We start from the raw sequence: 23,642 nt of genomic DNA, 5'->3' as shown, positions 1-23,642 counted from the left end.
GAAAAATAATATACCTATCCCAATGCAAAAACGTTTTCTATTATAGTTCCCAGTAAGAATGTTAAATCAAAGGGTTATCGTGACTAGGAAGAGGGATTCAGGTTAAAAAGTTATTTGTAAGATTGTAGGATGAACTTCAAACATTAAATGAGACAGAAAGAGAAGATGAATCTCTCCTGAGACAAAGAGAGAAGGAAAGATATCTTTTGCTCTGGTTTTCTTCAGCATACACTTATGGTGCTTACTATGCGCTGGGCAAGGTTCTAAGTACTTTGCAAATATTACTTTGTTTAGTCTGCATTAACAATCTTTGTGGTCTAGGCATTATGTTACTCATGATCACTTGAGGAAATAGATGCACACAGACATTAGGTATTTTTTTCTGAAGTCACAGAGCTGGCCCAGGGCAGTATCAGGCTTCAAACCCAGGCTCATAGTCACTATGCTGCCCAGCCTGTTTTCCTTTCTAGAACCACATGCAATCGGCCAATGTCAAAAGCATTGAACATACTTTCCCTTCAAGAAGAAACATATCCATGAAATTCTCTCCCTGTACTTGCATGGAGCACTCAGTTCTCTGCAGCCCCTGAGCCCTTCTGCCTATCTGCATATCCAGGTAGACCAAAGAAAGCCTTAGAGATAGAATACATATATAGATATATATCATATATATGTATTGTACACTAAACACACCTAAATCTCCATTTCCCTAAATCACACATATACACGTACATTCTTGGTCTCTATGAAGGCTAAGCCATTGTGTAGTGGCTTTGGGTTGGCTACTGAACCTTCTAAGTCTGTTTCTGTACCTATAAACTAAGAATAAATGCACTATCTACCTCACTGGCTGAACAGAACTTATATTTTCCTCCTACACACGTACATCTTGGTGCTTCTCATTCCTTAGAAAATTCAGCTGTCACTAACACATTCCCTATTCTTAACATGAAACACTTCTCCCTCTACTCCAGACACAGATGACTTGATCAGGGCACATGTATTCAGAGGAAGTGTGACCTTATTTAGGCTGAACACATTAGAGACACCAAAATCTAGAACCAGAGATACCAGGACCGAGATGGTCAGAACCAGAAGGTTAAGGAACTCCTGGAGTGAAGGCTGCATTTTAGGGACTGTCCTGCTGGGGTCATGAGCAAGTAAAGGGAACACGTGGAACCAGGAGGAAGTGGCAGCTGTTCTGAGAAGTAGAGATGGTGCTTCAGGCAGCTCTGAAGGTACAGAGAGGGTACCTTTAGGTCTGAGACATCATTCTGCTACTCCAAGCATGGGCAGGCTATCTCTGTCACTTTGTCTCCTAGGAAACCCCTCTGCTTTTGGCTTCAGACAGTGTGCATGAGATTGTGGTCACTTGCAATCAAGTGATTTCTAAACTTGTGGGCTTATTGTAAAGATTAAATGAAATTAGACAAGGAAGCACCCCCCAAGAGAGTTGTAAGGCAACCAAAAGCACCATCCTCTGACATCTGATGCAAATTAAAACAAAAGGAGCAGAGAGCAGGCCACCCTAGGTTCCTGGAGCATGGGCCCATGTGTGGTGTGGTGAGTCCAAAGGGACAGGGGGTGGGGCCAGACCTGATGGGCAGCACAAAAGGTCTGCAGACTTCTCTAGAGATGAGCAGAGGGAGTGAGTCTGTGTTTGGGGAATGGAGAGGAATTGAAGTCGTATGCTAAATTCACCAAAACTATTAAAAGATAGTTTGCTCCAGCAGAACCCAGCAGAGGTGGAACCCAGTGGAGGCAGAACCCAGCAGAAAATAATGACCTTTTAGGTTTGGAGTGTCCTTATTCACAAAAGAACCACAAAGGTGGGATCTTTGTTCACGAGCCGGGGGTCAGGCCAAAGCTCCTGCAGTGGGAGCTCTGAGTCCAAACCACTGGACTAACAGAGAAGCTCAGACCCCGTGGAATATTCATCAGAGTGCGGTCTCACAGAGGTCCTCATCTCAGCACCAAGACCCAGCTCTACCCAACAGCTTACAAACTCCAGTCTTGGAAGCCTCAGGCCAAACAATCAATAACAGAGGAACAAAATCCCACTCATTAAAAAAAAAAAAAAAAAGTGACAGCAAAAAAATATGTCACAGATGAAGGAGCAAGGTAAAAACTTACAAGACCAAATAAATGAAGAGGAAATAGGCAATCTACCTGAAAAAGAATTCAGAGTAATGATAGTAAAGATGATCCAGAATCATGGAAATAGAATAGAGGTATGGATTGAGAAGATACAAGAAATGTTTAACAAAGATCTAGAAGAACTAAAGAACAAACAAACAGAGATGAACAACACAATAACTGAAATGAAAAATACACTAGAAGGAATCAGTAACAGAATAACTGAGGCAGAAGAACGAATAAGTGATCTGGAAGACAAAATGGTGGAAATAACTCCTGAGGAGCAGAATAAAGAAAAAAGGATGAAAAGAATTGAAGACAATCTCAGAGACATCTGGGACAACACTAAACGTACCAACATTCTAATTATACTGGTCCCAGAAGAAGAAGAGAAAAGGAAAGGGTCTGAGAAAATATTGCAGAGATTATAGTTGAAAACTTCCCTAACATGGGAAAGGAAAAGGCCCTGGGTGTGTGGGGTGGGGTGTGCTGGGCCTAGGCTCAGTGCGACCAGAAGGGGCCTTGTCGTGTGGAGCGTCAGGCCTGGGATCTGCAGGCTCCCCGAGGCCCACTGGGTGGGGGGAAATGCAGGCCGCATTTCCTTCTGGTCCTCCAATCCCCTGAGGGTCTCTCCCTGTCCCTGTTGTTCCCCTCGTTGTGAATGGGCCCCTCTGTGCATGGGAATCCCTCCCCTCCTCCAGCTGCCCCTCAGGGGCACCAGTCCCATCTGGCCTCCACTTCTCCTTCCCCTTCCCTCCCCCCATGTCCTACTGGGTCACTCAGGGGTTCCTCCAGTCCTCTTAGGTGTCCGAGGTCCCCCACCAACACCTGGTAGGTGTCCTAGCTGTGAGGAGACGCCAACTCTGCATCCTCCTACTCTGCCACCTTGACTCCAGCCCCCCAGCTTTTTTTCTGATGGAGATTTCCTTGAAGTCTAGGAGCTGAAATAATAAATAAAAACATGTAAAAAGAGGGAACAGCCACCACCAATTACGGCAGATTGGCTCTGTGCTGGGGTCCTTGTTCACCACTTAGCTAGGCTTGCTCTGAGCCTAGGGATTAGCCTGAGGTGAAAGCTTGAGGTCTTCTCAGGACTTTTCTGAGCATGTCATGCCTGGTCCTGCATGTGGCTTTCTAAATTCCCCTGCATACAGGCTGCTTTGAAAGTCCTAATTTCCCAAATAGTCTCACTTCCAGCTTCTACCTTGGGCTTTAAATGGTCTATTATATTTCTCCACCCAGAATCTCTTGACCCAGGCATCAGTTCATTTACAGTTGCCTTGTAGCTTTACAAGTAGCACCTGCCATTTTTCTGTGTTCTGTGTTATGCAAAACAGACAAGAGCATCTTGCTTCAGGCTTTCAGGCTTTCGGGTTTCCCCCTGACAGGTTGGAATAGTGGTACACAATAATTTGTAAATAAGGTCTACTCTGCTCCAACCAGTTGGAATTGGAGAACTGGAAACCAGGCTGCTGCTGGCTCAAGACTAAGACCACTGTTATGTTGGGAGGAGTGGAACAAGAGTAGGTAAATGGCCACAAAACTTTCCTATCTCTTTGGAGATGATTTTTTCCAATTGGGCATTTGCTTGGTTGTGGAAACCTTTGATGATTTTCCAGAGCTCTTACAGAGTTGGTTTAGAAGCTTCTGATCGGTTTTTGTTTTGAATGTTTCTGTAGGGAAACGAGAGTTTGAAACTTCCTAGACCATCATTTTGCTGCCATCTTTCTTCCTTTAACTTTTGATATAAATTTTAGAATAAGCTTGTCTATTGTGACAAAAAAAAAAAACCTGTTGGGAGTTGATAGGAATTGCATTTAAACCTACAGATCAATTTGGGAAGAATTAATATTTTACCATATTGAGTCTTCCAATCCATGAAAATAATATGCCTCTGTACTTTGTTTTTACCACTTGTTTAATTGTTTTCATCAGAGTTTTGTAGGTTTCATTATACAGATCTACATTTTTTAAACATTTATATTAAACATCTCAGTTTGAAGGCAGTTATTGTATACATTTATTTATTTATATTTATTTGTAGCACTTTTTATTTTTCTTAAACTGAGGTATAACTGACGTACAACATTATATTAGTTTCAAGTGGACAACATAATGATTCAATATTTCTATATGTTGCAAAATTACGACCACAATAAGTCTAGTTAACATCCACCATCATATATTGCTACAATTTTTTTCTTGTGATAAGAACTTTGAAGATTTATTCTCTTAGAAACTTTCAAATATGCAGTACAGTATTTTTAACTAGAGTTGCCGTGTTTTACATTACATCCACATGATTTATAATATTTATTTTATAACTGGAAGTTTGTATGTTTTGACTACCTCCAGCCTTTTTGCCCACCTTCCTCACGCCCCACTTCCAGCAACCACCAAACTGTTCCCTGTATCTGTGAGTCTGTTTTGTTTGTTTTTCATTATTCCATATATGTGAGATCATACAGTGTTTGTTTTTCTGTGTGTGACTTATTTTGCTTAGCATAACACCCTCAAGGTCTATCCATGCTGTCACAAGTGGCAAGATTTTATTCTTCTTTATGACTGAATAATATTCCATTATATATATATATATATATATATATATATATATATATATATATATATATATATATACCTCACATTTTCTTTATCCATTTATTCATCACTGGACATTTTGGTTGTTTCCATAGTTTGGCTATTGTAAATAATGCTGCAATGAACATAGGGTTGCATATATCTTTTCAAGTTAGCATTTTGATTTTCTTTGGCTAAATACCCAGAAGTGGAATTGCTGAATTATATGGTAGTTCTATTTTTAATTTTTGAGGAAACTCCATGCTGTTTTCCATAATGGCTACAGAAATTTACATTCCCACAAGCAGTGCACAAAGTTTCCCTTTTCTCCCTATCCTTGCTACCACTTATTATTTCTTTGCTTTTGATAATAGCCATTCTAACAGGTATAAGGTGATACCTCATTGTGGTTTTGATTTGCAATTTCTTGATGACTAATGATGTTGAGCATCCTTTTGTGTACCTGTTAGCCAATTGTATATCGTCTTTGGACAATGTCTTTTCAGATCCTCTGCTTATTTTTTAATTGGAATTTTTTTGTTTGTTTTTGAGTTGTATGAATTCTTTACATGCTTTGGATATTAACCCCTCCCCTTATTGGATAGATGATTTGCAAATATTTTCTCCTATTCACTAGGTTGCCTTTTCACTCTATTGATGGTTTCCTTTGCTGTGCAGAAGCTATTTAGTTTGATGTACTTCCACTTGTTTATTTTTGCTTTAGTTGCCTTTGCTTTTGGTGTCAAATCCCAAAAAGAAAAAAAAAAAAAATCATTGACAAGATTGATGTTAAGGAGCTTACTGCCTATGTTTTATTCTAGGAGTTTTTATGGTTTCAGGTCTTACATTCAAGTCTTTAATCCATTTTGAGTTGAATTTGTGTATGGTGTAAGATACTGGTCCAGTTTCATTTTTTGTATGTGGCTGTCCAGTTTTCCTAACACCATTTATTGAAGAGACTGTCCTTTATCTATTGTATACTCTTGGCTCCTTTGTTGTAAATTCATTGACCATATATGAATGGGTTTATTTCTGGGCTCTCTGTCTTTTTCATTGATATGTGTCTCCCTTTATACCAATACCATACTGTTTTGATTACTATAGCTTTGTAATATAGTTTGAAATCAGGGAGCATGCATTTTCCAGCTTTCTTCTTCTTTCTCAAGATTTTCAGGGCCTTTTGTGGTTCCATACAAATTTTAGAATTGTTTGTTCTGTTTCTGTGAAAAATGTCACTGGAATTTTGATTGAGTTTTATTGAATCTGTAGATTGTTTGGGGAGTATGGACATTTTAATAATATCAATTCTTCCAGTACATGAGCATGGGGTATCTTTGTGTCTTCTTCAATTTATTTCATCAATGTCTTATAGTTTCAGTGTACAGGTCTTTCACTTCCTTGGTTAAATTTATTCTTCTTTTATTCTTTATGATACAATTGTAAGTGGGATTGTTTTCTTAACTTCTCTTTTGGTTAGTTTGTTATTAGTGTGTAGAAATGTGACATACTTCTGTATAATGATTTTATATCCTGCAAATTTACTAAATTCATTTATTAGTTCTGACAGTTTTTCGATGGAGTCTTTAGGGTTTTCTATATATTGTGTCATGTCATCTGCAAATAGTAACCGTTTTACTTCTTTCTTCCCAGTTTGGATGCCTTTTATTTCTTTTCCTTGCATAATTGCCCTGGCTAGGACTTTAGTGGTCGTCTTTGTCTTGTTTCTGATCTTAGAGGAAAAGCTTTCAGCTTTTCACTGTTGAACATGATGTTATTTGTGGGCTTGTCATACATGGTCTTTATTATGTTGAGGTATGTTCCCTCTATACCCACTTCATTGAGAGTTTTTATAATAAATTGATGTTGAGTTTTCTCAAAAGTCTTTCTGCATCTATTGAGAGGATCATATGATTTTCATTCTTCAAGTTGTTAATGTGGTATATCACATTGATTGATTTGCAGATATTGAACCATCCTTGCATCCTAGGAATAAATCTCACTGGATCATGTTATATGACCATTTTACTGTATTGTGGAATTTGTTGTTTACTCTCCACATGTTTGTGAATTTTCCAGTTTTCTTTTTGTAATCAATTTCTAGTTTCATACCATTGTAGTCAGAAAAGGAGCTTGATATAATTTAAATCTTCTTCAATTTGTTAAGATTTGGTTTTAGCTTTACATATGATCTATCCTGGAGAATGTTCCATGTGTACTTGAGAAGAATGTATATTCTGTTGCTTTTGGATGGAATGTTATATATATATGTTAAATCCATCTGATCTAACATGTCATTTAAAGCCAATCTTTCTTTATCGATTTTCTGTGTGGATGATATATCTGTTGATGTAAGTATGATACTCAAGTCCCATACTATTATGGTATTGCTATTTCTCCTTTAAGGCCTATTAATATTTGCTTTATTTATTTAGGTGCTCCTATGTTCGATGCATAAATACTTACAAATGTTATATACTCTTATTGGATTGACCCTTTTATCCATATGTAATGTCCTTCTTTGTCTCTTGTTACAGTCTTTGTTTTAAAGTCTATTTGTTCTGATATAATTATAGATAGCTACCCCAGCTTTCTTTTGGTTTCCATTTGCATGGAATATCTTTTTCCATCCCTTCAATTTCAGTCTGTGTGTGTCTTTAGCTCTGAAGTGAGTTTCTTATAGGCCACATATAGATGGGTCTTCTTTTTTAATCCATGCAGCCACCCTATGTCTTTTGATTGAAGCCTTTCCTCCATTTACATTTAAAATAATTATTGATAAGTATGTATTTATTGCCATCTTGTTAATTGTTTCCTGGCAATTTTGTGATTTCTCTGTTCTTTTCTTCTCTTGCTCTCTTCCTTAGTGGCTTAATGACTTTCTTTAGTTGTATGTTTAGATTCCTTTCTTGTTATCTTTTGTGCATCTACTCTAGGTTTTTGCTTGGTGGTTATCATGAAGCTCACATATAACAACTTATATTTTAACAGTCTATTTTAAGTTGATAACAACTTAAGTTTGAATGCATTCTATAGGTCAAAGTTTTTACTCCTCCCTCCTCACATTTTTTGTTTTTGATGACATATTTTACATGTTTTTATGTTGTATATCCCTTAACTAATTATTTTAATTATAAGTCTTTTTACGAGTTTTGTCTTTTAACCTTCATACAGCTTTATAATTCATTAATCCACTACCTTTACTATATACACTTACCTTTACTGGTGAGATTTACACTTTCATGTGTTTTCTTGTTACTAATTAGCGCCCTTTCTTTTCAGCTTAAAGAAGTTTTTTTAACAATTCTTGTAAGTTTGAGTTAGTGGTGATGAACTCCTTTAACGTTTAGTCATCTGGAAAACTCTTTTATCTCTCCTTCAGTTCTGAATATAACTGGGTGAAGTATTTGCTGGGTGAAGTATTCTTGGTTGGAAAGATTTTTCTTTCAGCACTTTGAATATATTGTGCCACTCCCTTCTGAGCTGTAACATATCTGCTAAAAAATCTGATGATAGTCTTATGGAAGTTCTTTTGTATGTAACAAGTTGTACTTCTCTTGGTGATTTTAAGATTCCCTTGTTATCTTTAACTTTGACATTTTAATTTTAATATTTCTTGGTATGGATCTCTTTAGGTTGATCTGCTTTGGAGCTCTCTGGGCTTCCTGTATCTGGATGTCTGTTTCTTTCCCCAGGTTAGGAAAAGCTTTCAGATATTATTTCTACAAATGTTTTCTGCCCCTTTTTCTCTTCTCCTTCTGGAGTTCCTATAAGGTGAATGTTATTCCATTTGATGTGCCATAAGTCCCTTAAGCTATATTAATTATTTTCATTCTTTTTTCTTCCTTATTCTCTGATTGGATGAGTTCCTCTGACCTGTCTTTGAGTTCACCTATTCTTTCTTGTGCTTCATCTTCTGTATTTCTAACTTCAGTTATTGCGTTCTCCAGTTCGGTGACTTCTATTTGGAACTTTCTTATATCTTCTATTCCTTGGTTGAAGTTCTCACTGTTTTCATCCATTTTCCTTCTGAGTTCAGTGAGCACTTTTATGACCATAACTTTGAACTCTTTATCAAGTAAATTACTTATGTTCATTTCATTAAGATTTTTTCCTGAGGTTTTATCTTGTTCTTTTTTTGGAGTATAGTCCTCTCTTTCTTCATTTTGCTTGACTCTCTGTGTTGTTTTCTATGCATTAAGTGAAATAGTCACATCTCCCAGTCTTGAAGAGCTGTGTGACAGATGAACCTTGTCATTTAACGCTGTCTACTCTTGGTTGCCTCTCAAACCTTTGTGATTGTCTAAGCAGTTTATTTTTAATAGACTTGGCACACCCTCCCAGCAGTTGAGGGTGTGCCAAGACCAGTGAGCATCCCAAACTGGAGGATCTCAGTCAGCACCTAGATTCAGGTTGATAGGAAACCAGACAATTTGGTAACAGCTTTTAAAGAATACAAATATATTCAGTCCTGTGAGATTGCAAGTGTAAGCCTTGCTGGGCCCCAGAAGCAAGCAATCTGAAGATATTCCCTGGGGAGCAGTCACAAGAAAACAGGGCTTCAGATAAGTGTACAAGCTCCATTCTGGGAGATACCAGTGAACTGTAGTAAGGCAGAGTGAGGGTGGAAAGATGGTACCCCCAGCCTACCTTCCTTGAGAGCACATCCGTAGCCTCTAGATGTGTGCTGAACCTGAAGCCTGCTCTTAAGTCTTGTCCCTACTAGCAAATAGGCCTTTTTCATGTAAAGGCTGGGACTGTGTCTCAGTCTGATGTGTAGTGGTACATCCTGGGGGTGGTATCCTGCCAAGAACTGTCTCTCCAATTGTTACAGTCCCATGGGATGCAGAAAAGAGATCCCTCCTGGCCTCCAGAGCCAGGTGATCAAGGAGCATCCCCTGAGTGGAGACCACAAAAATGGGATCTCCCACCTTGGAGATTCTGGCTCTCTGGAGCACATCAGAAGGAAAGTGTGAAGATGATGCTTACTGGCTGGAGTGAGGCGGTGGGAAGAGTGCAAAGATGACACCATCTGAATGAAGGGGAAAAGGGAAAAGAAAAAAAGAAAAAGAAGAAAAATATATATATATAGCAAGACAGAGGAAGAGCAGGGAAGAAGGAGCCAGCTGGGTGGAGCACAACGTTGTCACCTGCAGGAAAGGAAAAAGGGGGGAAAAGATGGCACCTTTCAGCTTTATCAAGGCAGAGAGAGAGCAGGAAGATGGCACCCGCCAGCCTCTGTCCCTGGGGAGTATTCCAGCAGGCCCCTGTTCCTCAGATTAATGCTTTAAAATTGGGAAGTGAGTCTCTTTCACAAAAAGTCAGAGTGCTTTTCAAAGGGCTGCTTCTGCACTTGGCCCTGGGGCAGGTGAGTCTGTGCACAGGCCCTTTAAGAGCTGTTCCTCAGTTCACCACAGCCCTGTGGGTCTCATGGGATGTGCGTTGTTGGTCTTCAAAGTCAGATGTTTTGGGGGTCTATCTCTCAGGTGCCAGCCTTAAAAGGTGGAGTGCCCAATGTGGGGTCCAAACCCTTCACCTCTCAGGGAGAAGCTCCAGGTTTTGAGCTCCTTCCTGATTGTGTGTCTCCACACCAGGGATGGGATTTATGGAAAAATTGTGTCTCAGCCTTTCCTACCTGTTTTGATGTGGTTTCCCTCTGGTTTTCCTGATGTGAAGGGGTTGCTCCACCATCTTTTAGTTTTTTTCAGAGGAAATTTTTCCATATGTAGCTGTAGATTTGGTGTGTTTGTGGGAGGAGGTGGGTTCAGGATCTTCCCATGTTGCCACCTTGAACTGGAACCTATTTACTATGTTTTAAATTTTGGTTTTCAATCGTTCGGTTTGTTACTAGTATATGGAAATATGATCAATGTTGTGTATTAATGTTTACATTAATGTAAACAATGTACAATGTACATTGTTTACATGTAAACAATGTACTGTAAACAATGTTTACAATGTTGTGTATAGATCTTATATTCTGAGATCCTGCTAAAGCAATTTATTATAATTTATTATGAGTTTTCTTATACATTCCTTGGAATTTTCTATGTAGACAATTATGTCATCTGTAAATAATGACAATTATATTTCTTCTTTTCTAATATGTATGCCTCTTTTTTCCTTTTCTTACTGTACTACACTAACTAGAATCTAAAGTACTACATTGAAAACTAAGAGATGAGAGTGGACATTCTAACCTTGTTTTTGAACTCAGGGAAAAACATTCCTTCTTTCACTATTTCATGTGATGTTAGAAGTAGGTTTTTTGTAGACGTTCTTTATTAGGTTGAGGTAGTGACCTTCTATTCCTAGTTTTCTGAGCATTTTTAATATGAATGGGTGTTGAATTTCGTTAACTGCCTTTTCTGTATTAATTGGTGTGACAGTATGTGTTCCTTTAGACTCAATATGGTAGATTACATTGATGATTTTTTACCATTGAACCAGGCTTGCATCCTGGAATAAATTCCACTTGGTCATAGTCTGTTATTCATGTGGATTCTGATGATAGGTATTCTTGTGGATTTCTTCTAGTAGGGTAAATTACGGTTCCCCAAAAAGGTCCGTGTTTAACCCCTCCTATGACAATATGTGAATGTTACCTTGTATGGAAAAAAGGACTTTGCAGCTGTGACTAAGTAAAAAATCTTGAGATGAAGAGATTATCATAAATTTTCTGGGTGGGCTATATATAAACACAAAGATTTGTATAGGAGGGACACAGGAAGAGTCAGAGTTGGAGAGACCATGTGATGAGGGAAGCAGAGATTAAAGTGATGCACTTTGAAGATGGAAGAAGGGACTAATTCCAAGGAATGCAGGCAGCCTCTAGAAGACAGAAAGGGAAAGGAAGCAGATTCTCCTGTAGGGCTTCAAAAGGAACAAGCCCGGAGACACCTTGACTAATAGACTACTGAGCTGCAAAAACTTTCTTTCACAAAGGGTCAAGGAGGGCTGGGAGCACATATGTGCTGCCCACCTGGACAGAGGAGGACCTGTGAGGCTGACCTACAGATTAGTGGAGGTGGAGAGACATGAGCCCCTTTCTTCTCCAAGCTCTTTGCAGGCTCCAGCAGAGAGCCATGCCACCTGCGGAAGCCTGCGGCCCCAGTTTTGCATGCTGATGGTGTAGGGGTCATGTTCAGGGAGTCCCTGTTGTCCTAACCCCTGCCTGGGTCCTGGGGAAGGAATCAGAACTCAGAACCTGGAGAAGAGCCTTTGGCCAGCAGGGAAGGGGGTGAGGCCCAGAGCAGGTCTACAAAAGATCAGAGCATCTGAGTGCTTTAGGAGGAAGGGGCTTCAGAGGTGGGCCAGCACAGGCTGTGACGGAAGCTAAGCAGACTGGGAGGGGGGGCAGTTCGGGGAGACAGCAGGGGTCTGCTCCCTGCCCCTCATTGTTTGCTCGTCTCACCCTTATGAGCGGGTCATTTCCCCTGCTCTGATGATTCAAAGTCTCTGCTGGCAACCGCAGGACGGTGACTGAGGCCTCTACACTCCTCAGCATGGATCCCAGCTCCCACCCAGATCTGGGGCCGCAGACACCTCTCCCCCACCCCTGCTGCCCCTGTGAGCAAGCTGTTCTTGTGAAACACCGTCATAGTTTGTCAGGAGGAACTGTTTTCTATGGGAATACAAATCAGTGTTGATACCAACACACACACATGTCCAGCCATGGGTGGAAAGGGAAGGGACAGTAGTTCTGGGGTGTCTTTGCACACCCCTAGGCCCCTAAGGCCAGTCCCCACAGCCACAGCCAGATGGGTCCTCCTCCCTCAGTTGAACGAGATGCTGCTGCACAGAAATCCCACAAGTTCCACAAAGGGGCCCAACTGTCGTTTCCCTTAGACACACCTGTAACAGGTGCCCCATGAATTTCCCCACGCCCATTCCCCTCGTTGCATCCTCACTGGGATTAAGAGGTAGCTGCCTCAACCACTCTCCACATTGCAATAATCCCAGTGGGACTAGAGAACGCTCCCGCTATGACGAGGCAGACAGTCCTGTCCCCATGGCCAAGACTTTTCCTCTCTGGTCAGGCCACCCACACAGGAAACCGTGGATGAGCGGAGGGTCACCCCAGCGCCATCGCCTGGCCACTTCAGGGAAGCAGAGAGCAGCTCCATAAAGACAAGGGCCGTCTCCAGGCTCCGTCCTAGAAACTGGTTAGTGTCCAGAGGGCTGAGAGGCACAAAAGCAGCTCTCCCTCCCCAGACGGTTCAGGGATGCAGAAGATGCTACAGATGCCCCAGAAGGCCCCTAGCCAAGCAGGCTTTAGAGAAGGGGATGATGAGGGGGTCCCTGGGGAAAGTGAGAGCTATGCGTTCCCAGGGGCAGCCTGAGGAGTCCTTGTCTATGTGGAGGAAAGGTTTGGCCACCTGTAGATCCATAGCTCCTGTGACATCCCTCACCCTTCCTTCCTCTCAGGATCGCTCTCTGTGGAGCAGCTCCACACGAAGAAGATGACAGTGGCCTGAGAGCATTTCCCACCAAAACTATCTTTATTCACAATTTTCATACATCACTCCAAAGGTCCTGCCCACACCCACCTCCCCCACCTCCCTAACCCCCCACAATCCCAGGATCAGCACTGGGGTGAGGAGGAGCCCCTAGGCTCCCCTGGGGGCCGCCCTGGGGGGCTCGCCCTGGAGGGCCGGCCCGGCTGTTCCCTACTGGCTGCAGTGCTTCCTCGTCTTCTTCCTCCTCTTCCCTGTGACAAACGGGTCACGCTTTCTCTTTCTCGGCTGTGAGGGGCGAGCCAGCCCCAGAGCCAAGGCTGGCCTCGCAGAGACCCCGTGGCCAGCCCCGGGGATGGGCAGCTTCTCAGCAGCGGCTGGGCGCCCACACAGAGCCCGCTTCCTCGACTTGGGAGCGGCTGGTGGATCTGGGCTGGGGCCTCTTCTCTGAGGGGAGGGGGCCTGGGGAGCACTCTGGGCCCCCCAACCTCCAGGGGAGGCCAGGCCTGAGGCAGGGGCAGGACTCTGGGACAGCCCGCAAGACGGCAGGCTCTGCGGAGAGGCCAAGGGGGAGGCCAGACTGGGGAGCGCCTCCTCGGCCTCACTGGACGCGTCCCTGGGCCCTCGGGCCGCTGGAATAGGAGACGCCTCTCTGAGAACAGACGCATCCCTGGGTCCCAGTAGAGGGCCAGTGCGCCTTTGACCCTGGGGAGGGGAGAGCCGTCCGGCCCAGAATGGAGAGACCTCCTGACGTCCTCGAGAGGGAACAAAGACTTTGGGCCCGAAAGGGCCAGTGTCTGCTCGGATGGGCCTATGAAGAGCCTCAACATCAATCTCTGGTGGGCAGGCTTCATCACTGACCCCTCGATGGCGGTCTTGGTCGTGCCCCTGGGCACCTTGGCCGGCGTGGGACTCAGAAGGACTTGAGCCCATTCCGGGTGCACTGTGGCTCGGGGCTGCCGGCCCACCCTCGTCCTCTTTCAAGGCCAGGAGTCGTTTCTGCACCAGCTGGTAGGAGGGAGGAGGACAGTGTCGGCTCCATGCGCACGTGTGAGAGGAGGAGCACTGGGCAGTGGGACAATGGCCCTGGGGGGGAGGAGGGGACGGGGGACCCCAGGACTAGACTCCAAATACAGACACGGTGGCATTCCTGCCATCCTCCTGCACCTTATTCCCAGCTGTGTGTCCTTCCCTCCGCTCCCGGCTCCCCATCCTCTCCTTCCTATCACCCTGCGCTGCACCCACCCCAGAGAGGGCCCTTCCCCATGCCAGGCCTCCGAGGCAGGGAAGGGATGGACAGAGCCATGTGGGCCTCCTGCTCTGGGGCCCTACCTCTCTCCTGCTCACTGGGGTCCCTCCGTGCCCTGGTCTTCCTGGGTGTCCCTTGTCTCCCCTGTTCTACCTGCGATCCCTCCCTCCTCTGGCTCCCCTGGGCCACCTGGTTTCCCCTGTCCCCTGGATCACCTGGGGTCCCCCCTCCCCTGGAGTCCCCTGGCTCCCTAAGTGTCCCTCTCCCTCCCCTGGCTCACTTCTTCAGGGGTGAGTCCTTCCTCCTGCTTCAGCTCCTCAGCAAGGGCCAAGACATCCAGCTGTGGCTCTGGGGAAAACAATTCTGCCGGGAATCGAGGATGAATGACTGCCTCCACCTCGGACAGAAAGAAGAGGCTGTGAGCATCCTTGGCCAGGTGTGGCCTGTGACACAAGAAGACCAGGAGGGAAAGTGAAAAGCAGAGACCCACCCCCACTCTCCTCCACAAGGCGGGGATGGTCAGCACACACACACACACACACACACACACACATGCACATACACAGTCACACACAAAAGAGCACTTATACAGATGCACATACACAGACACACAAAGGCATACACACAGACACAAACATATACACACATACATCTGCGTAAACCTCCCCTAACACCAGGCTCAGGAACAAGGAGCTGAGCTTAAGTCCCATCGGCCTGAGCAGAACCCAGATCTTGGGTGCTGAGAGTTCCATGCCCTGGCATTTTGTAGACCCCAGGCTCCAGGCCCAGCCTACCTTGGTGACAGAGTGTTCCCGGGAACGCAGCTCGTCAGTGTAGCTCAAGAGACACGGGTCCAAGTAGGTGTCGTCCTCTTCCTGCTTCAGCTCATTTCCGTCCTTTCCACATTCTGCATGTGACTTGCCTGGGGCTGAGTGGACGGGCCCCACCAGCGCCTCCATCCTGTCCACATACTCCCTCACAGTCTCAGGGGGAATCTCCTTGGGCGCCTTGGTCTCCAGGGTCCGCTGGGATCTGTGTGGCTTCGGGTGCGAGGGCTGGGCCCTGGGGCCGGACATCCTGGGAGCACAGGCTGAGGCAGAGCAGGAGGAAGGGAAGGAAGGTGAGGGACTCCCGGTCCACCTCCTGACCACCGAGCGCACGTTGGTGAGGGCATTGTTTGGGGGACGTTGATGTGGGTGTGGGAGGGGTCAGGACCATCTGAAGCCTCATGCACAGTTGGAGAGGGGAGGTTAGGGGGTCATCTAAGAGAGTCACAAGTAAGGAAGTGGGGAACCTCCAATTTTCTAGGGGTCTCCCCATCAAGCCCACTTCTTAGGCAGACTTCGTGTGGGGTCCTTTGACAGGGAGGTGTGAGAGGAGTTACAAAACTGACCAAGTCAATACCCCGTAGTGACAAAGGGCAGCTGAGACCCCACCCCTCCACATCCCGCCTCGGTGGCTGTTTTGGTTGAAAGACCAATGCCCCTGTCTTGAAAGGAAAGGATTCACGTGGGGACGGTGGCCAACCCTAGGCCCCTGTTACCTGTGCCTTCAGCTCCAGTGGGAACCTGGGTGCTTGGCTGAAGGTGCACTTTCGGGGCTGGGGGCCCCCGAGGATCCAGCTTCGGTGGGGCTGGAGGAGGCACGTCCTGCGCGCACTGCATCCACTGCAAATGCTGAATATGCATCTCCTCCTTGGCCTCAAATTCCATGAACCTGGGGGGTGACGGAGGCACAGGCCACCCTAAGAAAAAGGCCTGGGTTCTGGAGCCCAACAAAGGCAGCCAAGAATGAGGCACTGGGAGAGGATGTGCCTTGGGGCCGTCAAGGCCCTGTGAGGTGCTGTCCACAGCAGAGAGCTGCTCCTGGAAGTGATAACAAGATCTGGGACCCTTCCTGCCTCACCAGCACTGGAGGGCATTCAACAGCATAGACCCAGGTCGCTGAATTGAACCAGGTCAACTGGACACATGGCTGACCCAGGGGGCACCCTCCTCATGCCCCCTCCCCATCCAGAACCACATGAAGGGCTGACAGCCAGAGGCTGGAACAGGCATGTGTTCCCCACAGGGGTCCTTGCCCGAATCCAGGACACTGGGCTAGGACTGAGAGTCCTGGAACATAGACCTGGAGACAGGGCCCAGGAGAGGCTGGACGATGTGGATGCTGAGCTTAGAGGAGAGGCCTTCCCTTCCTCTGAGAGGCGCTCGTTTGTTTGCTTTTGTTTCTTAAACCAAGGGGATTACCATGGAGCAAACACTGGAAGGGCCGGAGACCCTTGGGCCGACGACAGCTGGCTTCCCCAGCCTCTTCAGGGATGCCAGGGTACCCACTCAGGGCACTTTTCATGAGTAGAGGTGGTCCCAAATCTATGTTAGTGGCCGCCAGCCACCCACCACTAAGGAAGCAGCAGGCTGGCGGGTGGAGCTCTTTCCCCGGCCCAGCCCATATGGCCGGAGTTGGACCCCTACTGGACTCACAGCTTCACCCTGCCCCGTCCTGAGACCTTCATGTCAAGGCAAGGGTAGGTCAAAATCAGGGGAAGGCAGAGCTCCTGGTGGAGGAAGGACAGAAGTCTCAAACTCTCAAGGTGAGGGATGGGTTTCTGGGGGACAGTAGGGCCCCTGGGCTGCGGGGACCCTGTGCTGGGTGACAGCCCTTCTCCTCTGTCCTCTCTGATGAGCACCGCCACGGCCAGACCCTGCCCTCACCCACTCGCCTCACCCTCCACGCAACCCCTGGGCCCAGGACGCTGACTCACTTTTCCGCCCTCTCGTAGTAGATCATCCGGTCAAGGTTGCTCAAGCGCCGCCATTCCTGCACGGCCCTCCACAGTCCCTCCTCCAGCGGCATGTTGGGATTCAGGCGGGCCACGGATCGAAGCACTGGGCTGTAAGCCCTCGGGGTCAGTCTCCGGGCCCAGCCCAGCCCCCACCTGCCTGACCCCACCCGCCCATGTGGACCACACATCACTCAACCCAGAGTGACTGAGCAACAGGAGGGTGAGAGGCGGGCGTCTGGGAGGGCAAAGACAAGCCTTCCCGGCCACTGCTGTCACCGCCTCACACTCACTCAAGGACGACCACCCACTCCCAGGCTAGAGCTGGGACATTGTGCCTTGGGGAGCTCTTTTCCTCCTCAAGGCTGTATTTTCATCATAAAAATCATCATCGTCAATGAGGCGTGGCATGTGCCATGCAATCTGCTAACACTTCATAGATTAGCCCAAGGAGTCTTCTGCACAGTCCTCTGAGTGAATTGTAATTGTCCCCTTTTTACGAGGGACCGGAGGTTTAGGATGGAAATGCCTGCCAGGCTCACAACTCTAGTGGGAGAGAGCCCACGCCCTTAGAAGATCTCTACCATCACCCTGTTCCTAGTGGAATTCTCCACAACGAAGTGGAGGCATGCATAAAGCGCTCTCCTGGGCCCCGTGCTCCTCCTCCTCCTCTGAAGTGACCTCCCCTGGCCATGTACACTCAAGTCCTGTATGAAGGACACGGCAGCACAGGAGAGTGCGGCATCCACTCCTTGGCTCCTCACCTTACACCACGACCCTCTCTGACTGCAAGTCTTCAGTCCGTATTACCATGAGAATCATGGAAGAGCAAGCTGGCCAGACTCACAGGGTGGTGGGACCCGTTGAGATAGGGCACATTTCAGTCCTGATGTCACGGACTGGCAGGCCCACCCATGTGACCGACAATGTGCCTTCTCATAGCATGGACATCGCCCTCACACCTTCCTTCCAGTAGCCCTAGAAACCTAACGTGCGAGTCCATCCCCAGTTCCTCTTTATCTAAAAGCTCCCATAAGCTCAGGACCCTCTGAGCGTTCACTCACATGAGAAAGCAGGAAAAAGCTTCTGCATCAGGACTCAGGTGAAAGTGTCTCCGGGCCAGGGGCTTGATGTGCTGCCAACGTAGGAAGTTACTGTACTCTCTCTGGGTGTTAGAGGAGCCATCCTGCGAGGCGTTGGGCTGGTTGGTGGCCAGGCGGCCCTCCCTGGAAGTGCCATGTGGCCATGGCCCAGAGTTCCCTGGGCGAATGATAGGGGCCAGCTGGGCAGCTGATGGTGGAGCTTGAGGAGGAAAGCCTGGGGTCCAGCCTCCCTTGCCAGCCTGACGTCCTTGATAGGGAACAAAGACTCTGAGCACGAACGGGCCAGTGTCTGTTCGGATGGGCCTATGAAGAGCCTCAACATCAATCTCTGGTGGGCAGGCTTCATCACTGACCCCTCGATGGCGGTCTTGGTCGTGCCTCTGGGCACCTTGGCGGGCGTGGGACTCAGATAGAATTGAGCCCACTCCGGGTGCCCTGTGGCTCGGGGCTGCCGGCCCACCCTCGTCCTCTTTCAAGGCCAGGAGTCGTTTCTGCACCAGCTGGTAGGAGGGAGGAGGACAGTGACGGCTCCACGCGCACGTGTGAGAGGAGGAGCACTGGGCAGTGGGACAATGGCCCTGGGGGGGAGGAGGGGACGGGGGACCCCAGGACTAGACTCCAAATACAGACACGGTGGCATTCCTGCCATCCTCCTGCACCTTATTCCCAGCTGTGTGTCCTTCCCTCCGCTCCCGGCTCCCCATCCTCTCCTTCCTATCACCCTGCGCTGCACCCACCCCAGAGAGGGCCTTTCCCCATGCCAGGCCTCCGAGGCAGGGAAGGGACGGACAGAGCCATGTGGGCCTCCTTTTCTGGGGCACTACCTCTCCCCTGCTCACTGGGGTCCCTCCGTGCCCTGGTCTTCCTGGGTGTCCCTTGTCTCCCCTGTTCTACCTGCGATCCCTCCCTCCTCTGGCTCCCCTGGGCCACCTGGTTTCCCCTGCCCCCTGGATCACCTGGGGTCCCCCCTCCCCTGGAGTCCCCTGGCTCCCTAAGTGTCCCTCTCCCTCCCCTGGCTCACTTCTTCAGGGGTGAGTCCTTCCTCCTGCTTCAGCTCCTCAGCAAGGGCCAAGACATCCAACTGTGGGTCTGGGGAAAACAATTCTGCCGGGAATCGACGGTGAATGACTGCCTCCACCTTGGACAGAAAGAAGAGGCTGTGAGCATCCTTGGCCAGGTGTGGCCTGTGACACAAGAAGACCAGGAGGGAAAGTGAAAAGCAGAGACCCACCCCCACTCTCCTCCACAAGGCGGGGATGGTCAGCACACACACACACACACACACACACGCACATACACAGTCACACACAAAAGAGCACATATACAGATGCACATACACAGACACACAAAGGCATACACACAGACACAAACATATACACACATACATCTGCATAAACCTCCCCTAACACCAGGCTCAGGAACAAGGAGCTGAGCTTAAGTCCCATCGGCCTGAGCAGAACCCAGATCTTGGGTGCTGAGAGTTCCATGCCCTGGCATCTTGTAGACCCCAGGCTCCAGGCCCAGCCTACCTTGGTGACAGAGTGTTCCCGGGAACGCAGCTCGTCAGTGTAGCTCAAGAGACACGGGTCCAAGTAGGTGTCGTCCTCTTCCTGCTTCAGCTCATTTCCGTCCTTTCCACATTCTGCATGTGACTTGCCTGGGGCTGAGTGGACGGGCCCCACCAGCGCCTCCATCCTGTCCACATACTCCCTCACAGTCTCAGGGGGAATCTCCTTGGGCGCCTTGGTCTCCGGGGTCCGCTGGGATCTGTGTGGCTTCGGGTGCGAGGGCTGGTCCCTGGGGCCGGACATCCTGGGAGCACAGGCTGAGGCAGAGCAGGAGGAAGGGAAGGAAGGTGAGGGACTCCCGGTCCACCTCCTGACCACCGAGCGCACGTTGGTGAGGGCATTGTTTGGGGGACGTTGATGTGGGTGTGGGAGGGGTCAGGACCATCTGAAGCCTCATGCACAGTTGGAGAGGGGAGGTTAGGGGGTCATCTAAGAGAGTCACAAGTAAGGAAGTGGGGAACCTCCAATTTTCTAGGGGTCTCCCCATCAAGCCCACTTCTTAGGCAGACTTCGTGTGGGGTCCTTTGACAGGGAGGTGTGAGAGGAGTTACAAAACTGACCAAGTCAATACCCCGTAGTGACAAAGGGCAGCTGAGACCCCACCCCCACACCCCCCGCCTCGGTGGCTGTTTTGGTTGAAAGACCAATGCCCCTGTCTTGAAAGAAAAGGATCCACATCGGGACGGTGGCCAACCCTAGGCCCCTGTTACCTGTGCCTTCAGCTCCAGTGGGAACCTGGGTGCCTGGCTGAAGGCCCACTTTCGGGGCTGGGGGCCCCCGAGGATCCAGCTTCGGTGGGGCTGGAGGAGGCACGTCCTGCACGCTCTGCATCCACTGCAAATGCTGAATGTGCATCTCCTCCTCGGCTGCAAATTCCATGAACCTGGGGGATGACGGAGGCACAGGCCACCCTGAGAAAAAGGCCTGGATTCTGGAGCCCAACAAAGGCAGCCAAGAATGAGGCACTGGGAGAGGATGTGCCTTGGGGCCGTCAAGGCCCTGTGAGGTGCTGTCCACAGCAGAGAGCTGCTCCTGGAAGTGATAACAAGATCTGGGACCCTTCCTGCCTCACCAGCACTGGAGGGCATTCAACAGCATAGACCCAGGTCGCTGAATTGAACCAGGTCAACTGGACACATGGCTGACCCAGGGGCCACCCTCCCCATGCCCCCTTCCCCGTCCAGAACCACATGAAGGGCTGACAGCCAGAGGCTGGAACAGGCATGTGTTCCCCACAGGGGTCCCTGACCGAATCCAGGACCCTGGGCTAGGACTGAGAGTCCTGGAACATAGACCTGGAGACAGGGCCCAGGAGAGGCTGGACGATGTGGATGCTGAGCTTAGAGGAGAGGCCTTCCCTTCCTCTGAGAGGCGCTCGTTTGTTTGCTTTTGTTTCTTAAACCAAGGGGATTACCATGGAGCAAACACTGGAAGGGCCGGAGACCCTTGGGCTGCCGACAGCTGGCTTCCCCAGCCTCTTCAGGGATGCCAGGGTACCCACACAGGGCACTTTTCATGAGAAGAGGTGGTCCCAAATCTATGTTAGTGGCCGCCAGCCACCCACCACTAAGGAAGCAGCAGGCTGGCGGGTGGAGCTCTTTCCCCGGCCCAGCTCATATGGCCGGAGTTGGACCCCTACTGGACTCACAGCTTCACCCTGCCCCGTCCTGAGACCTTCATGTCAAGGCAAGGGTAGGTCAAAATCAGGGGAAGGCAGAGCTCCTGGTGGAGGAAGGACAGAAGTCTCAAACTCTCAAGGTGAGGGAGGGGTTTCTGGGGGACAGTAGGGCCCCTGGGCTGCGGGGACCCTGTGCTGGGTGACAGCCCTTCTCCTCTGTCCTCTCTGATGAGCATCCCCACGGCCAGACCCTGCCCTCACCCACTCGCCTCACCCTCCACGCAGCCCCTGGGCCCAGGACGCTGACTCACTTTTCCGCCCTCTCGTAGTAGATCATCCGGTCAAGGTTGCTCAAGCGCCGCCATTCCTGCACGGCCCTCCACAGTCCCTCCTCCAGTGGCATGTTGGGATTCAGGCGGGCCACGGATCGAAGCACTGGGCTGTAAGCCCTCGGGGTCAGTCTCCGGGCCCAGCCCAGCCCCCACCTGCCTGACCCCACCCGCCCATGTGGACCACACATCACTCAACCCAGAGTGACTGAGCAACAGGAGGGTGAGAGGCGGGCGTCTGGGAGGGCAAAGACAAGCCTTCCCGGCCACTGCTGTCACCGCCTCACACTCACTCAAGGATGACCCTCCACTCCCAGGCTAGAGCTGGGACATTGTGCCTTGGGGAGCTCTTTTCCTCCTCAAGGCTGCATTTTCATCATAAAAATCATCATCGTCAATGAGGCGTGGCATGTGCCATGCAATCTGCTAACACTTCATAGATTAGCCCAAGGCGTCTTCTGCACAGTCCTCTGAGTGAAGTGTAATTGTCCCCTTTTTACCAGGGACCGGAGGTTTAGGATGGAAATGCCTGCCAGGCTCACAACTCTAGTGGGAGAGAGCCCACGCCCTTAGGAGAGCTCTACCATCACCCTGTTCCTAGTGGACTTCTCCACAACGAAGTGGAGGCATGCATAAAGCGCTCTCCTGGGCCCCGCGCTCCTCCCCCTCCTCTGAAGTGACCTCCCCTGGCCATGTACGCTCACGTCCTGTATGAAGGACACGGCACCACAGGAGAGTGCGGCATCCACTCCTTGGCTCCTCACCTTACACCACGACCCTCTCTGACTGCAAGTCTTCAGTCCATATTACCATGAGAATCATGGAAGAGCAAGCTGGCCAGACTCACAGGGTGGTGGGGCCAGTTGAGATAGGGCACATTTCAGTCCTGATGTCACGGACTGGCAGGCCCACCCATGTGACCGACAATGTGCCCTCTCATAGCATGGACATCGCCCTCACACCTTCCTTCCAGTAGCCCTAGAAACCTAACGTGCGAGTCCATCCCCAGTTCCTCTTTATCTAAAAGCTCCCATAAGCTCAGGACCCTCTGAGCGTTCACTCACATGAGAAAGCAGGAAAAAGCTTCTGCATCAGGACTCAGGTGAAAGTGTCTCCGGGCCAGGGGCTTGATGTGCTGCCAACGTAGGAAGTTACTGTACTCTCTCTGGGTGTTAGAGGAGCCATCCTGCGAGGCGTTGGGCTGGTTGGTGGCCAGGCGGCCCTCCCTGGAAGTGCCATGTGGCCATGGCCCAGAGTTCCCTGGGCGAATGATAGGGGCCAGCTGGGCAGCTGGTGGTGGAGCTTGAGGAGGAAAGCCTGGGGTCCAGCCTCCCTTGCCAGCCTGACTAACTCCAACAGCTGAAGCAGTCACAACGGTCCCCATCACAGGGGTTGCTATGAATACGGGTGCAGGACATGCAGCACTCCTGCTGAGGGCCCCAGGAGCGCTCCAGTTGAGGGGGGCCTGAGTAACGACAAAGGTCTGAGACTGGGGGGCCTCCACTGTCCTCCCTTGTGACCTCACTTGGACCGTGAGGTTGCAAGCCCCAGGGGCACTGGGGCCACGGCCACCATTAGCCACCATAGGCGTCCTGGGGAAAGCTGGCAGCAGCAGGCTGCTGCCAGGAGGGAATGCTGGGGTGATGGGACGTGGCAGGTGCTGCTGCCAGGGTGGCCGGTGCTGGGCGCCAGGAATGGGTGGAGGGAAGGGCACTGCCGTGAAAGTAGACAAGGAGGCACCGGGGTTCATGGTCACATCCGTTCCCAGCACTGGACATGCTGTTGAGGCAAAGGAAAGGAGTGAATGGAGGAGGAGAATGGGCAAGTGGG

The 23,642-nt window shown here is 49.1% G+C and overlaps 1 protein-coding gene across 1 annotated transcript; it reads right to left on the bottom strand.

Moving 5' to 3' along the window:
• Positions 1 to 13,134: 13,134 nt before the first annotated feature.
• LOC309665189 (NUT family member 2G-like) lies at positions 13,135 to 23,613 on the bottom strand (the record flags this gene model as incomplete). Its single annotated transcript, XM_082471401.1, has 5 exons — positions 13,135 to 14,174; positions 14,696 to 14,806; positions 20,679 to 20,748; positions 21,795 to 21,923; positions 22,877 to 23,613. Coding segments are annotated over 5 exons (1,842 nt in total), but the record flags the coding sequence as incomplete, so codon positions are not given.
• Positions 23,614 to 23,642: the final 29 nt, after the last annotated feature.

This window comes from Balaenoptera physalus (assembly GCF_965194825.1).
Source record: "Balaenoptera physalus genome assembly, chromosome: 7".
NCBI classification, from domain to species: domain Eukaryota; kingdom Metazoa; phylum Chordata; class Mammalia; order Artiodactyla; family Balaenopteridae; genus Balaenoptera; species Balaenoptera physalus.
The sequence above is the reverse complement of the archived record's forward strand: the minus strand, read 5'-3'. Positions and strand labels throughout refer to the sequence as shown.